This window comes from Nymphaea colorata, chromosome 2, assembly GCF_008831285.2.
Source record: "Nymphaea colorata isolate Beijing-Zhang1983 chromosome 2, ASM883128v2, whole genome shotgun sequence".
Classification (NCBI taxonomy): domain Eukaryota; kingdom Viridiplantae; phylum Streptophyta; class Magnoliopsida; order Nymphaeales; family Nymphaeaceae; genus Nymphaea; species Nymphaea colorata.
In genome coordinates, this window is record NC_045139.1 from 16591992 (window position 1) to 16609294 (window position 17303).

A 17303-nucleotide genomic window follows, 5' to 3' on the forward strand; every position below is an offset into this window, starting at 1 on the left:
CACAATCTCTCTCTCTGTGGCAAGCACCTTTTTCCTCGCTTGGCTGTCTTTGCTATCTTCTCGCTCTATTTTTAGGGTGGAAACACCCCAAACTAAGCTTTGCGCCCCCCTTCGTCTCCGTCCTTTCCCTGATTCTCTTCTTGCCATCTCTCTCTGTCATCGGATTGGCTTTGGACCGTCGTCGTCTCGCAAGGTACCGGCCGAATCACTGATCGGTAGGCCTATGATCTTTCTATGTGTTTTTCATTTTAATTTTCTCTCTTTCTTTGGTTGGCGGAGGGAGGGGACAGAGTAAGGGGGGGTGTTTTTTTTCAGAGAATTAGGCTCTTGGCGATGATCGCGTTGCATGGTCTCTGTGTTTTGGGGGTTTGTGGGTTACTGTTTTCTTTTCCGTTGTCGTTTCTTTACATCTTGGGGTGGGAATCGGTTCTCTGCTGGTAAGCGTCTGGTGGTGCATGGGTTGGAATGTGGTTTCTCCTGTTGTTTTTGCTCTGTACGCGATAGTGTTTTCTTCCTTTGAAAGTTTGAACCAGTCTTTTTTAATCTTTTTTTGGTTCCTTGGATGGTTATTCGTGGGATTTTGCTTGTTGGTGGGTTGGGGATTGTTGACGAAGAGACTATTTCTTTGACATATTTTTTCCTGATTCTTTCTCACCGATTTGTGCCACCATTTCAGTGCATGCGAACCTCGAATCCTGAATGCATAGCTTTTTAGATTTTATTGGTAGCGAATATTTTTCAGAACTTTTTGTTTGGTTCGGGGACTGAGACCAGTGCTTCTTTGTGGTCTGGAACTTTCGTACTATATCAAAAGAAAAGCAGATGAATCTTCACTTGTTGTATGATTTACTGCAAACAAGCGGATAAGTTTAGTGACCGGATGGTCCGCCCCATATGTTAAGGGATGACTACAATCGGTAGTTTTTTGGTCCTGCATGTGTTCGCATTGTAATGGGCGTCTATAATTTGACTTGGTTGGAGTGATGGTTCCAACACTGATGGCGAGGTTAATGCTTTGTTCTTCCTCTTGGAATTGATGGGGCCACACAAGCTGCGGTTCACGTGGATTAATTCAATACTAATTGAAGAACCTTTTATGTGCTTGACGTACCATAGATCCTCTTGAAAGAGAGGATTGCCTTTTGGGAACAAACAGAAGTTGTGCATGGGCGCCATCAACTTGTAGTCGTGACCGTGGAATCGTATCATGCACATTTTTATAGCATGTAATATGTATAGTTCCCTTGTATGGCAATGCTTATGACGATTGGAGGTGAGAACCCTAAGATGATTATTGTGACTGGAAAAAATCTTTTTGGTGCGTTAGATGACTAAAATATATCCAACACCAAGACCTTCGTTCTGTCATCTGGTCTCAAGTTTTAGCTTTGATGTATATGTATTCATCAAAGTTTGACATGGCTTACTGATGCCGCGGATGAGAACTGAGGTACCTGTGGAAAGAGTTTTAGTGCCATGCTAGTGAGATGGTGAACCTTTAGTCACCCTCCTACGTGTGGTTGCTGGTTTGCAGTTCTTGATTTGACTGGTGACAAATATCCAGGTTGGGGCTCAGTTTTCTTTGATTTGAACATAGATACTGTGAGTCCCTGAACTGTGTCATTTGTTAGATATACAGTACATGTTCTCCTTTGAAAGAATTGAACATAGTATACTTTAGGACCTCACTTTCTTTGTTTATTGGGATAAGTTGGTCAAGTTGCATTTTCTTTGTTATAGAATTTCGGAAAAAGTTTATGGAGCAAATGAGGTTCTGTTTCATCTTCTGGTATTTTTTTTGTTCCTATTATTCCATATGATGAGGGGTATCTGCAATTCCTGGGTTGACAAGGACTCTATGCATATGGCATTCTCAGAAGGTGCTTAATCTTCATATTCTTTTTGTTATGTTGTCACAAAAAGTGTTATAGTTGGATTTTCCTTGAGGTTATGTCTTATTTAGGATAGTGTTTTGGATGCACTATCATGTTGGAAAGTGTTGGCTGGCCCTTTATAAGCCTATGGTTGATTTGCAAAGGCTTGTGGTGATGAATAGTGAAGAAGTTAAATTGTGTGAGTGTTGCTGTTTGACATTGTGTGAGTGTTGCTGTTTGACATTGTTACTTGGGTTCCTTCTTGACCCAGTAAGATATTTCAATCTATGGTAATTTTGTTTTACTTTTTTGGGTCTTGTTGATGGAATTGCATATATATTGTCTTTGCCTCGTTGTCCCATATGATAAATACTCACACTTATTTGTGCTGGTAATTTGGACAGTAATACTTAATGATGCAGTGGGCCCTTGCAAGAACGAACAGAAATAGTATGAAAAATGCTGATGGAGGAGCCTGTATGACATCTAACAAGTCTGTTGCACTAAATAGTTGCAATACCGGTTCAAAGGTTGTGCATTTTAATTGGACTTTTTCTTTTCTCTGGAACCGGCAGGGTCTAATTTCAAAGTTCTCAGGGTCTAACTTGATCATAACTTCACAATTGATTTCAGGATCACGAAGTTGCAGCCATAACGCTGAACGGTTCACATAGGTGAGGCTGCAATTCTTTTTCTCAGAGGTGGAGCTTATTTCTTGAAGCTATTCTTCATTGCTTGATTTTTTTGGTGACCTGTTTCATGTTTCTTTTTCTTGTTTGGATGGCATGCAAAGTTCTTTTAGCTCTATATTTACTGGTTTCACTTTCTTGGCTGTGTTCTCATGCAAAGGAATATATACAGACTATTCTTGTTTTGTAATTTATTTTGCTGAAATGAGCGGACTGCTTTCCTTGTTGTTGTTTATTATTTCCTTGTACCATTTTAGTGGCAAAGCATGTCTCGACCTATGTCAAACAAGCGCAGAATGTCCTTGTGGATACTGCATTTTTTCAGAAAATTATGGGTGCAGATGCTGCAAGGCTATATATATTTGTGTGTGTGTGAGTTATGAGATTCTCCACAAACTACAAAATTAACAAGCTATGGTTCTATCAATGATTCAACAACGAAGAAAGCAAATTATCAGTTGCTGCGCCCCTGTCATGTCAACTTGGGTGCAGAGACTGTTTTGGAGTCCGTGTAGCTTAGATCTCTATTTTGATGTCTGCTCTCTCTGTCTCTCCTGTTTAACATCAGTGTCTTAGAACCTCTAACTTTGAGATTTATTAGCCTATCCACTTACTTGTGCTGTTTAGGTTCATTTCATCTCTGTTTATTCAAAGGAGCAAATGAAGGCAACTGCATTACTGTGTTCATACTTTCCCCTGTTGTATGCATTTAGATTTAGAACTTTTGAGTCTCTTTACCGACATGGAATATGTAATTCATTTTCTGCAAAAGGAAATACGTTTCTCAGTTTTTTAGTTGAATCATTATTACACTACACTGCTTTTGGGCTTTCAGGTATATCTTTGTCACATTTGTTGCCCTTCCACTTGACGAGCGTTGCAAAATTGTAGCTCCCTTTCTTCTTCCAGTGCGTGGTTCTGATCCGATAAACCACTTGGCTCCTGAAGCACATGGGAAGATGGATAGCTTGGAGCCACTTCCATCGAATATCTTATTCCAGGTTGACCTTCGAAGGACCCATCTTATTGATCATGCATTTTCTGCAAAGCCATTTACCCCCAACCATTTCTCAAGGTCAAATTTTATTGGTCAAGTTCGAAACCGAGTTGCAGCAAAACTTCAAAACAAGGTTACCAAACGGTCTGCTGATTGTTGGCAAAAGATTGCTGAATCATCAAATGTTTCTTCTGGTTTGTCTGACCCATATAGTTCTAGCACATCTGACTCAAGCAATCAGGTTAAGGATATTACAAAAGTAGAGAAACATGGAAGGAGTTCGCGGAAGAAGCCCAAGAGAAAAGGGAAACGTAACAAAAAGTATTCGGAGATCATTTCATCAGTGCCCATTGAAGAGGAAGGTGTCAAGGAAATGAGCCCTTGTGATGCTGGTGATGCAGATTGTGCAAGTTCAAACTGTTTGATGGTTAAGTTGCTAAGCACAAAAGAACATGCATTGAAGGATGCTTTGGTAAATGAAGGTGAGAGTACTAAGCTTTTGTCTTTTGAAGCTTGTTCTGCAACTTCAAAAGTAAGTTCTCTGGAGGAATCTAGCATAACTGAAGAATCTTCTGCATCCATAGCTGAAGATGTAGCTGCGGAAGTTTTGACTGAGAACAACATAAGAGGGGAAAGAAACTCTAGTAATAGTGCGACAAGTATTTCAGGATCAACTCAATCTACTAATCAGGATGGATTAGATGTAAAATCTGCTGAGAGGAAAAATAGTCATTGTGACGTATCTGTTGGAAGTATCACAGATGGGCATGACGCTTCCATTTCAGACCCATCATTTGATGGATGGAACAGTGAAGAAAGTCTTAGTGGCAACAATGACATAAATAACAGACTAGCCAGCAAGGAGGAACATGAGATAAGTCCCTCAGACTGTGGGGTGGTTTCAGATGGCAGTAACTGTAGCACCACTTCTCATAGCTTACCTCTTGGAATTGGAAACTTATCTCATGAAAAATCATGTGATTCGAGTCAAGATGTGCCTGAAAACTTGCATGGTGCTTCTGGGGACTGTTCAAATATTTCTACGGACAATGCCGACAGAATCAAGTGTAGCAGTGGCAACTGTAGCAGCACAAATGAACATGAATTTATTCCAAGCAGGAAGTCAAGGCGAGCCAACAAATCAGTTCAGAGTTCTAGTGGAATAGCTAGTAGATCTAGTGGTTATGCAAATGCACATGGCCGAACTGGGAAGGAGAATAACCACACTGTCTGGCAGAAGGTATTAAGAAGTTCAAGTAATGAAGGTGTTCCAAAAAGTATTAATTGTGGTCAGTTTCCACAAGATGTTGCTTGTGAGAGTACATCTTCACGCATTAGGTATGATTTGGGCCAAAGAAGAAGTAAACAAGAAAGATCAGGGCAATGCGGATCTCTATATGAAATATCTGCCCAAGAAAGTTCTGAGAAGGCTGTTTTACATGCTGGTGATTCTGAATCATCATTCTTGAAGGAGGATCATGTGTCAAAGAATAAAAATTCTGAAAAGCTGAACGCAGGATTAAATGTAGGATTGAAAATACAACAGAGCTACCAGCCAAGAAAAAGTCTTCCCGACAGAAGTGGCTTAATTAGGGCTTCTAAGAAAAAACCTTTTCGTGCTGGGGCAGCAGAAGTTTCACAGCAATATGTTCACCACAGAAGCCCCAATTCTGCTACTACATATTCTCATTATGTTCCCTGCTTAAAGACAGATATTGGCAAAGCAGAAGTAATTGATTCATACAATTCATTCAATGCACAAAACTCGCAAACAGACTCTGCTGCAGGATTCACTCTGGGGGAAACTTCCCATTCAACAGAGCAAGCATTTGATCATGGAGTAAAATTAGACAGTGGGACAAAAGTCAGCCAAGGACTTCTGCAATCTGGTGACTTGGATCCTGTCGATATATACCAGGGGCATACATCTAAAACAAGCAACATACTGCAGCTTTATGATGATAATGGACCAGAGATCAAGCTGGAAGACACAAATGTCTATCGGGAGCCGGGAGTGGTCTCACAATCATATGATTATATTTCTTCTACTCATGCTGGGTTGGGAAACTTTGTCACCAGCAATTCAAGTCTTGCATCTTCAAACAACTTAGAGGAGTCCGATAAGTCAAGTAATCATACACCAAGCATTTGCAGAGTAGATGACAAAAGCATACTGGCTAAAAGGAATGCATATGTGGGCATTTCTCCAGATTGTCAAGGGAGATCTGTATCAGAAGGTGCTCTTGGTGAAATGGTAGAAGCTGTACAGGATGCATATATGGTCCAACTTGAATCCGAAGACCATCAATTAGCAACAGGCAGTCACCTTGCTGAGTTTGAGGGAGTCCTGTATGCTGCCTCTCCTATGTTATCAACATCTCAAGCCGGTAAGGATGGGGTTTCCTTGTGCAATGAGCTATCTAGGGAGTTTGTGTGTAAGCACCAGGTTTCTGATTATACCTTGAGAACACTATGGCATTGGTATGAAGAACCTGGGTGTTATGGTCTGAAAGTGAAGGTAGAAGATTTCCAGAACTCCAGGAGACAGGGAGCTAAGGTTAATGAGTCTTGTGCATATTTTCTTCCTCTTCTTTCAGCAGTTCAATTATTTGGGTATTCTAGAGGTTCCTCGTCTTCTGATAGCCAGATTTCTAGTACTGAACCAACAGATACCCACAAAGATGAGGAGTCAACTAGTTTAACTAAATTGTGGCGCTTGCCTATTCTGTCAATGCTTCTACCGAAGCCACTCAAGAATGTTGCTGCTGCTGCTGATGATGATGTGGTGTTGCCTACATGGCCACAGTGCATGAATAAATCATCTGCATCTAACTATTGTGAAGGGCCCAATATTTTTGGGAAAAAAGAATCATGTGCAGCTTGTTCTGATGGTTCAGAGCTTCTTTTTGAGTATTTTGAGTCTGAGAGACCTCAGCAACGGAAGCCATTGTTTGAAAAGTATGGATTCTCATCTTTACAATTTTCTGTTCTCGAGTAATTTCAACTTTTGCTTTACAATGTGAAAAGAAAGGCCTCTTTGAGACCGCAGTATTACTGGAGAGTGATATGGCGACTCACTGGATATTCAGAACTTGAGACATTATTAACATGTAGGATGTATCTTGGTTTCTAAGATGAGTAGAAGAATTGTCAGTTTATAATAATCTCCCAAACGTGGGGGTCAGGAACTAACATTTGGTTACAGAAAGTTCTAAAATTTGGTTCATCTTTCAAAACATAGCATATTCATCTTGCTTGCTTACCATGTGGGCTCTTCTCCACCATATTTTGCAGAATAAAGGATCTGGTAGAGGGTGATACATCGGCAAGTTCTCAAATGTATGGAGACCCGTCGCATCTGGTCAACTTGTCCTTGTGTGATCTCCATCCTGCATCGTGGTTAGTTCTTGATTTCTTTTTCTGGAACTTTCTTCTAGTGTTGTTTTGAATAAGACTGGGTTCAGCTGTCCTTGCTTTAGCTGCACCATAATAGGCAATCTTTTTCCTGAGAGAGTAAAAAAATGAGATTAGCTGGGAGAATGGCGATGTGATAATTTTTTCGTTCCAAGAAAAAGTATCCCCCAAAGATGTGGATATAGAACAGTTAGTATAAAAAGCTCTTTATACAGATTTTATCTCAGAAAATGTAGCATTCTATGTCAAAAGTATGCATGTATTTTTAAATCTAAAATTCTCCCTCTCCCTCTCTCTCTCTCTCTCTCACACACACACACACACACAAACAGAAGCACACAGATAAAGGATACTGTTAGGCACCATATACAACTTCTTATGCCATCGCATGGAACTTTTTTGAAGCTTCTGACTTTTTTAGTCTGCTAACTTGCTTTACAGCATTTTAACTATCATTCTTATTTGGTGCATTTTCCAGGTTTGCTGTAGCATGGTATCCTATTTACAGGATTCCAGAGGATAGTCTCCGAACAGCATTCTTGACTTACCATTCACTTGGCCATTTTATCAATAGAAGTTCCTCGTTGGATTCTTCAAGTGAAATGAAGTTTGTTTCCCCTGTTGTTGGTTTGCAGCGTTATAATGACCAGGTATATTTTATTTTTCCTAAGTGACATCCTATGAAAATTTAGGTTAACAGGATGGCTGGAATTTAACTGAGATTTCCTTTTTAAGGATCCATCTAGATAGTAGGATGATGCTGTATTCCTGTGTACATTGGCGAACCCTTTTATGTTCTGTGTTTATTAAATTGCAGCTGCTTCATTATTTGCTTTGCTTTACCTGGAAGGTGTGATTTTCTTTGCATCTTTAGTCATCTATTTAGGGTTCATAGGTGCATCTCTTTTGTTGCAAAGCATTTGATATCACATGCTTATGGACTACTGCTCCAGTAGGATACATTTGAATATTCATTTTGCCCCTTTAAGTTGCTTTTTAATTCTCAACAGCATTGACACTTGCAAGTAGAGGATGCAAAAGGGCTTTTGTTCCAAGTGCTAAGTGCCATGTCTGGGTTTAATCCTTTTTATATTTAAGACAATCGTGTTGGTTTTTATCTAGGGTGAATGTTGGTTCTCATTAAAGAAGCCAATGGCAATCTCTCTGGGGCAGACTCAGCCATGTGACCCGTCTCTAATTTTAGACAAAAGGTTGGCGACTTTGGAGAAGGTAGCTTCCATGATGTCAAGAACCTCTGTGTGTAAAAGTGGAGAAGTAACCATGAACAGGCACCCGGATTATGAATTTTTTCTCTCGCGGAGGTGGTAGCATGTTATTTTTAGTTTTGGATCATCGGCTTCCTTTTCTGGTACTAGGTATCTTTTGTCATGGAGCAGCTTTGTTGGAGGCTAACAGTTAGGTTAGGTTAGGATCTGTTCTTCTGTTGTCGAATCTCCTGTATATTATCTGTAAATGGATTGATTCCTCATCCCGGCAATTTTCTTTTATAAGCATCGGAGGGTTACTTGTAATTAGTCATCCACAACCCTCCTGAAGCTGTTACATCTTGCTTTTCAAACAGAATCAAATTTTAAACTTGGTGACAATTTTGCAGGATCTGTTGGCTAGTTCTCTTGCAATAACAAGTCATATTTCTCTTGTAAATTGTATCCTCATTATCAGGTGTCTGAATAACTAACTGGGCATGCAATAAAAAAAAAAATCTACCTTCTTCGTAGTTATATTCATTGTCCATCTTTGGCTACCCCACTGGTGTTTTTTGCTTCTTATTATTTCTGTATATGTGGGCATCTGCGTTTGTGTCTGTTGCGTTCTGCCTGCCTAAGGTACGGTGTGATTGAAGATGCTGGACCCTGCCATTCTTCCGGGTGGACGAGAGGATTACAACCATCATAACTGGTCCAACCAGTTATGTTATGTCACTGTCCTTTTTTATTTTATTTTATTTATGTGGATGAGTAAAACCAAAAAGGTTTGGTAAGAGAAAGACTGAGAAAAAGGATTAGAAAGCCAGTTTCAAATGTGCGCTTATATATATATATATAAAGAGAGGGTGTGGGTAGATATGTGTTTCTACTTTGGCCTGTTTATTGAAAAACCTCCCGTTCAAATGTTAAAACAACGTATGTTTTAATAAAAAACCAAAGAAGACAGATGCAGTCAGAGTTTTATGACCCAAGAACCGGAAAGCCGGACGACCACTAAATATATGTCGAAATAATTTTTTGGGTAGAGTGGTCAAAAATAATTTGTGGCCTACCAAGTCTGAAATCCTGAACGTGCGATCAACTTTCGTGGATGGCACCAATTTTTGACGTTATGAGGAGTGGGCCCCTCGCTCAATGTCTTGGAATGAGATGAGATAGGAAGATCATATTCCAATATTTAATTTATCATATTCAAATATGAATGAAAAAAAGTCTATACTACATTTGACTCTGCTTTATAAAAGCACAACTCGAATCCGATTTTTACAGAGATAAATCTGAATATATTAAAAATTAAAATTTAAAATATATAGATATTTGATTTTGGATAAACATTTAAAACTAAATTAGAATCTGAATCTTAATCTGATTGATTATTTATTTAAAACTGAATCCAAATCTGATTGAATGTCATTTCTTAAATCCAAATATGATCTGATTTCTTAAGCTGATTTTTTTTTTCCAATGTCAGACCATTTAGGAACAGTTTGGCTGGACATCTGATCCAAATCCTATCTTGACATCCCAATATAGAGACGTCAGTCTGTTCAGACCCATGTTACTAGATCTAAATTAATTGGATGATTTGAACTTCATTCGTAAAACTTAATCTTGGTTTGGTCACATACAGTTGGATTGGCTCCTTAGACTCCGTCATCCAACTCACATATAAAAGTCATTGTAATGGACAATTGAGAGAAGAATAAGGAGAAAAATATATGAACTAATGATACATGACAAAAATACCCTTCATTTTTTTCTCTTCATTTTTCTTTCAACCACCGAATCGGACAGCTCTCATGAATGAAAACGACTCTAGATAGTCAAAATCACCATTCAATTTTCCTCTATATAAGAACTTAACTCTTTAATTTGTTCTCAATAGTTAGAATTCCTTTCACTGTGTCATCTAGAAATTACAGATTTGTTGAAAGAATTTTCTCAATTGAATCGGATCATAACCAAAAGATCCATTACAAAAAAGGGTACCATTGATCAATTTAAAAGACTAGACCCCAAAACAAATATGAAGCATTTTTCTAAAGAACTTCTTTGCTTGCCTAAAATTATTATTTTAGAGCTAAGAAGACGTGGTGAATGTCAGCAGCCGGCTTGGCTTGTGTGGCGTGCATGACCGTGTGTACGTGCAGACCATAATTGTTGAGTTCTTTCTTCTTTTATATATATATATATATATATATATAAGAACAACAGCCAAACATGAACCAGTTCATCTTCCTTGAGCGACGACCAAAGGCACCATGAGAAGAAGTTTCATCCAATTCTCTTCATGCCTCCTCCTCTTCTTGTTGGCCGGCCCACTAGGCTCGAGCCCAGCTTTGGCTAGCTTTGACTACAACGACGCACTCAACAAGACTTTGCTGTTTTTTGAGGCTCAGAGGTCCGGTAAGCTCCCGGAGAAGCAGCGGGTCAGCTGGCGTGGCGATTCTGCACTGAAGGATGGGTTCGAACAAGGGGTGAGTCCAAATCTTGATCTTCATCTCTTTAGTATTCTGCCTTTGTTTTTATTCATTTCATTGGGAAAGAAATGACCACATCCAGGGGTAGAGCTAGAAATTTTTTGTTATAGGGATCGAACTTTAGTTTCAAAAAGTTTAAAAGGCGCTGAAATATAATTTTCAAAATTTTTATATAGGTTAAAACTAAAATTTTAAATTTTAAAAAATCTGAGGAGAGGCCATGGCTCGTGTCGGCCTCCCTGCTCTGCTATATATATATATATATATATGTTTGTGTACGTTTGTATATATTGTTTTTTATGCATTAATCAGACATTGAATAAGGTTATTGTTAAAGTTAAAATGTTAATCCAAAGCCTTTGTACTTTTAGAGTTCAGATAAATTTTGTTAAGTGCGATCTTTTTTCTCATAAACTGCGTTTTGTGAACCTCCCAAAGATCCAATTATGCCATTCATATAAGATACGTAATAATTATAAAAATGATCTCAGATCTAACCCCAATTCGCTATCTCATATGCAAATTCTACTGCTTTAATTTCTTTTGGATTTGGATCGATATATTGGATATAGCCATTCTTTTGAAACCCCCATCATCACTTGCTACGCCTTGTGTCTGGATCTGTTGATACCCAATTGTAATGGATCTGGATAGCCACAGAAGGGGTTGGAATTGTATCCAGAAGCTGCTGCAAGAGAAGATCCCGTATATAGTTGAGTGGAGCGCCCTGGATGTATGCTGTTGTTTCAGGGTTTAGATCGATTCAGTTTCTACTCAAACTTCAATCCAGATTTCAAATGCAAAAGTTGATCCATATTTTTCGGCCATGCAAACATTTAAAACCTGCACGCTGAAGGTGGTTATCAATATAGTCACAAATAACGTTTTGGAGTTTTAAACGCAAGGTTCTTCTTGAGTATAATATAGCGACCTTGAAAAGACTCAAAGTGGCAAATTTTTAAAAATTAAAGAAAATGAAAATGAAAGAAAAATAAAATAAGTAAGAAACTAATAACACAAACATCAAAAGATAAGTAGATTTGCAACAAAACAAAATAGAAAATGAAAAAAAAATGTTTGGCATTAAAAAATGAAAAAAATAAAAAAAACACACAAAACACATTAAAAACACGTTTTTTTCATTTTAAACTTATTTTTTTTAAAACACTTTTTTTTAGTTTTAAACGATAATTTAATTCATTGCATTTTTTCACTTTTTTTTTTTTAAAAATGTGTTTTTTATGACTATGCTTTAAAGGGAGTTAGAGTAGCATAGCTTGTCAGGCCGGCGGCGCCAGTAAAACCTCGTGTCCGTTCAACTAGGCTTTACAGGTTGAGTCATGACACCCAGTTGAAGGTGCAATGTCCTCACACTCAGGCCGCGACGCCGCCCTGAACCCTGAAGACGTAGGGGTACTGGTGCGGTAACCTTGTTAGTAGCAGTAGTCAATGGCTAACCGGCAAGCCGCTAATCAAAACTAATTAATTGTGTTAATGGTGATTCAGGTTGACTTGGTTGGAGGATACTATGATGGAGGTGGGCATGTGAAGTATGGGTTCCCTATGGCCTTCACTATGACTATCCTGTCTTGGGGTGCTGTGGAGTATGCCAAGGAGCTGACTGCAGCCAGCCAGCTTGAGTACACACTTGAAGCCATCAGATGGGGTACAGACTACTTGATCAAGGCCCATAACAAGCCAGACATCCTCTGGGCTCAGGTAAGGTCTCTAAATCTAGCACAACATTCATGAATGTCTACTCACTTTGTACTTAATCTCCCACATTGTCTCATCATAAGTTTGTAATTTATTTTACTTTCAAATATGTCATGAAGTTTATATGAGAAGTGAGTTCAAGTTCTACCATTTTTTACCATCTCTTTCTTGTTTCATTCTTACCCACTTTTGATGTCTAAAAAGAGGAGGAGACCCGAAAGATCTGTGTCAAAATGAGATTGGTTTATAACTCGTTTTCTAAGTACATATATAAGGTGATTCGTTTGAAGGAGAATATGATGATGAAACATATTCCTTGTGTCCTTCTGGCTGGTAATTTGTTAGGTTGGTAATGGAGAATCTGACCATTTCTGCTGGCAACGGGCCGAGGACATGACGACGCCAAGGACCGCCTACAAGCTGGACTCAAACAGCCCAGGTTCAGACCTTGCTGCAGAGACTGCAGCTGCCATGGCTGCTGCCTCCATAGCCTTCAAGCCTTATGACTCGCGTTACTCTCAACTTCTTCTCTTACATGCCCAACAGGTAAATTTCACGTATACAACGTGAACACACATAGAGTTTACCTGCATTACAAGCTATAACATGGTACATCGGCTCATGCATATGCTATTTCTTTCATTTTCTTTGGGAAAATGAGGATATGAAATGCCGACATGCAGGCATGCATATCAAGCATGTGTGCATGCATGTAGAACGCGATCACATTCTTTCACTAGAGGATCCGAATCTAGGATCTGAACCAGTGGCAGAGATACATGGGGGCTGGTGTCAACGAGTCTACACCGGACATAGGCTGGTGACTCAAGTGCCCCTCAACTAGAAAATCCTGGTTCCGCCACTGAATTCTTAACAAATATTATTTGCTTTTGTGATTGATGCCAATGCATGTGCATTTCTTGCTTGTTAAATTTCATGTTTTATGATGCATTAGTGCATGTGTTGGGCATTAGTGCATTAGTGCCATTGTCATGATAAGTTTGTTTCTAAACTTTAATTCATCGCAGCACTTTCCTTCACATTTGTGATGACTGAGTTTTTAAACTTCAAATTGTGGCAGCTCTTTGATTTTGCTGATGAATTCCGAGGGCGTTACGACACTATAGTCACCGTGGCCCAGGACTACTATCCCTCTACTTCTGGTTATATGGTAAGCTCCTTAGTTGCACCTTGCTTTCTCTTTGATTTCTTTGTGGCATAAACAGGAGTCGAGTCCGAGACCGAGCCCGAGCCGGGCCGCAACCAAGCTCAGTCAAAGCCAACAAATAAGCACTAACTACGCCCCTTAATTAATGAAAATAAAAACATCTTATCTTTAAACCACACCAATGTAATTAGCTCATTACCTGCATTCTAACTATTGACAACATTAGATCTACTTGTACCTTCATAACTATTTTCTGTAACTTAGTCCTAAAACAGATATGTGCCATCTAATGCATTTTTCTTTGCTTGCAGGACGAGCTGTTATGGGCAGCAGCTTGGCTCTTTAGGGCAAGTGGGGATGCTAAATATTTGAAGTATGTGGTTGATAATGCCAACGAATTTGGCGGGACAGGGATGGCCGTCACGAAGTTCGATTGGGATAACAAGTATGCTGGCATACAGATCCTTCTATCAAAGGTATGCACATATACATATATAAACATATATGTGTGTGTGTGTGTGCACGCATAGACATATATAAATATATGTCTGCATCTATATCTATGAGATGATTACAGAGAAGTGACAAGTGCGAACATGCATATGCAGTTGATGATGGATGGGCAGGGCAAGCAGTACAACTCAACATTGGCTCAGTTCCAAGACAAGGCTGAGTACTTCCTATGTGCAAACTTGCAGAAGAACAATGGCTATGATGTCGACATGACTCCAGGTTCGTGTCCAGATCTGATCATACTCATCAACCATCCAAACATTGGTACCTTGGGGATGGAGAAAAGTGTGGAGGATTTAGCTCTCAATGATGAAATACTTCTACTTATCAGGACATATCAACCAACCAAACAAATTGTTGAGTTTGATCAAACATACATTAATACGACTCCTATTTTTAAAAGTATTATTTATTATTTTTCCTTTCTTTTTTGCAGGGGGTCTGCTGTTTGTGGATGAAAATAACAACATGCAGTATGCTTCTGTTTCTGCGTTCCTTCTAGCAGTTTATTCTGACTATCTCCTCTCAACTAATGCTGAACTCAGCTGCGCTGATGCCAAACTCAAACCTATGGATATCTTGACCTTTGCACAGTCACAGGTAGGCTAACTAACCAAACTTTGTTCAGGGTATTTAGTCTGACTGCTGAGTAAGTGAAGTAAAGCTGCAAGAGATTAGGTACTTCACATATATTGCACGGCCTTCGTTAGGCTTGTCAAGGAGCCGAGGAAAGTACGCAAGAAAATGAATAGTTTCAATAGTGATTTACATTACTAAGTTGCAGTCGAATTCTGATCATCAAAAAATTTAGTCTTAAGATGATTGGCTAAATTATTAGTTGTTCCATTTTTCCCACCTTTTTAATACATAAACAGAAGTTGCTAGGGAGTAAGTTAAAATCGGCTAACACAAACACAAACAGAATCGGCACTTGCCAATCTCACAATTAAAACGTATGATATTCAGATCATTTAAAGGTCTCAAATGCTCACCATAACCAAATTCATTCCGATGAATATAGACTCTTCATAAACCACCCTCCATTTTTTATGAAATCAAACTCATCATAAGATTTCAGCCCTCCAGAAAACCAAGCCATGTGATACATTGTGGAACAAAACCTTGGAATTTCAGGCCGACTACATCCTCGGAAAGAACCCCAAGTCCATGAGCTACCTGGTTGGATTCGGCGCCACCTTCCCTACCCACCTCCACCACCGGGACGCTTCGATCGAGTCGATAAAGACTATGCCAGATCCAGTGGGCTGCGTCGAAGGGTTCGAGTCATGGTTCAAGCGCAACGAGAGCGATCCCAACTTGTTGGCCGGCGCTCTGGTCGGAGGTCCGGACAGGAACGACAGCTTCATGGACGAGAGGTGGAACCACGAACAGACGGAGCCGACGACGTACAGTGCCGCTCCTCTCGTTGGTCTGTTCGCCAAGCTGAACAGTGTGTTCAAGAACTCAGGTAAACTGCAGAGATTGAAGGTTCAATTTGGAAGGAGCCATTAACTTGATGGTCCTTTTAAGACTTTCTCTGTGCAATTGCTTCATGCGTTAAGTAATTCCTCTAACTATCACCTGACTCTCTGATTTCCGTTGCAGGAAACTCTACAGATGGCGGTCCTCAGACTTCCAGTGCTGCAGGAAACCACAGTAAACCAGGTAACTAATCTATTCCCCTCTCTGTCTCTCACTCTTGTTTGGTTTCAAATATTTGATTGTTGGTACGTGAACTTTTAGCAGAGGGGGAGGGGCCGGTGACTTTCGTTCACTCGGTGACCAACTCATGGAGGCAGAATGAGACGACGATGTACCGGCACAGAGTGGTGGTGAAGAACGTGTCGGGGAAGACGATCACGGAGCTGAAGCTTCAGATCGAGGGGCTGACGGGGCACCTGTGGGGGCTGCAGCCGGCCGACGGGAAGAACGTTTTCACGCTGCCCAAGTGGCTGCCGGAGGTGAAACCAGAGCAGGAGTTCGACTTCGTCTACGTCCAGGAGGGCCCTCAAGCCCACATCTCTGTTCTCAGCTGCAATTGATAAACTAGGCTCCTCCAAGTGAAAGATGAAGGCGTTTGTTTTCTCCTGCTTTTTCGTTCTCCGTGTTTGTGTGAGTAATTCGTGTCTGAGTTTCGGATTGTTCTTTCTCCTTCCACAATTGTTCTCAAAAATGTCACAAGGGACACGCTTAAAAGAACACGAGACACGTTGTTTTTTCCTTTTTTTGGTGTTGCTGCGCTTTTAATGCGGTCAGACACAGCATATGTGTAAATTGAAGTGTCCTTGTCATGTAAAAGCGTTTCATATTTACTAAACCCCCCCCCCCTCTCTAGATCCACTTTCTACCTCCCAATTCCCAGTTGATATTATTGATTTTAAAGTCTTGTAATCTCTTATTTACACATCTAAAAAACATTATTCTATGTATATTTATAAGGTATTGGATTAAAAGATTAAAACATTTTAGCTTCATTCATTTTTTCCTTCTTGGCATTCATTTTTTCTGAGAAAAGACGTTTTAGACGTATCCCAACTTTTTCCCATGAAGATCTCAACGCCATCCTTGTTTGGAACTGCCAGCAACGTGGTTGTTGTCGTTTCCCAGGAAGATTCAGCAAACGCAAATAAGACAGATCCAAGTCAACACAACTGCTTCGGGTTATGATACAAGATGGATTAACTTCAATTCTCAATCATGAACATCTAATTGATCAAGAAGAAAGGCACTTCTTCCTCAAAGGCAGAAGAATAAGGTTAAGGAAACATAATCTGACTGAGTTGGAAACAATGCTGCCAAAACTTTTTATTTATTTAAGAGAAACCTCCTTTGGTGTAAAACCTCCAAGGCCATGCCCTTACGTTTCCAAGGTTTTGGCTTGCTCGGGGGCATGTGTGGACCTCTGGTTAGTACTAGTACACCTTTTGGTTCAAGTGTCAGATTTATCGCTATTTGCAGCCCAAAGGAATAACACATCAGAATGTAAAAGCCGCCATGATATTCAAATCTTGAACTTCTTAGATGGGAACTGCCTTGCCACCTGGTTGCACTATACCTCTTTGAGGGATATTACTGCATTGAGATATTGCTCATGAGCGAGGGCTGGATTTCATACATTTTAATTATTCTCATATCCAAGCACCAACAATATAAGTGCAGTGAGCATTAGCATTAATCAGATAATTACAGTAAAAAGGAAAATGACTTCTCCCTGCATCGTCCT

At 39.7% G+C, this 17303-nt stretch overlaps 1 protein-coding gene across 1 annotated transcript; it reads left to right on the forward strand.

Moving 5' to 3' along the window:
• Window positions 1–4675: 4675 nt before the first annotated feature.
• On the forward strand, window positions 4676–16392 carry LOC116247783 (endoglucanase 5-like). The gene is made up of 11 exons (XM_031620096.2): window positions 4676–4853; window positions 10529–10680; window positions 12190–12402; window positions 12745–12945; window positions 13481–13570; window positions 13879–14043; window positions 14176–14299; window positions 14517–14680; window positions 15215–15548; window positions 15686–15745; window positions 15824–16392. The coding sequence occupies exons 1-11, from the start codon at window positions 4820–4822 to the stop codon at window positions 16120–16122; spliced, it is 1836 nt and encodes a 611-aa protein (XP_031475956.1). The 5' UTR covers window positions 4676–4819; the 3' UTR covers window positions 16123–16392.
• Window positions 16393–17303: the final 911 nt, after the last annotated feature.

What these genes read in the sequence shown, in the direction of transcription:
- LOC116247783 (XM_031620096.2), top strand. Translation starts at nt 4,820, where the DNA reads ATGAAGGTGTTCCAAAAAGTATTAATTGTGGTCA. An exon ending in CCTCTACTTCTGGTTATATG is followed by an intron (nt 13,571 to 13,878) that starts GTAAGCTCCTTA and finishes CTTTGCTTGCAG; the next exon opens with GACGAGCTGTTATGGGCAGC. An exon ending in CAGTGTGTTCAAGAACTCAG is followed by an intron (nt 15,549 to 15,685) that starts GTAAACTGCAGA and finishes TTTCCGTTGCAG; the next exon opens with GAAACTCTACAGATGGCGGT.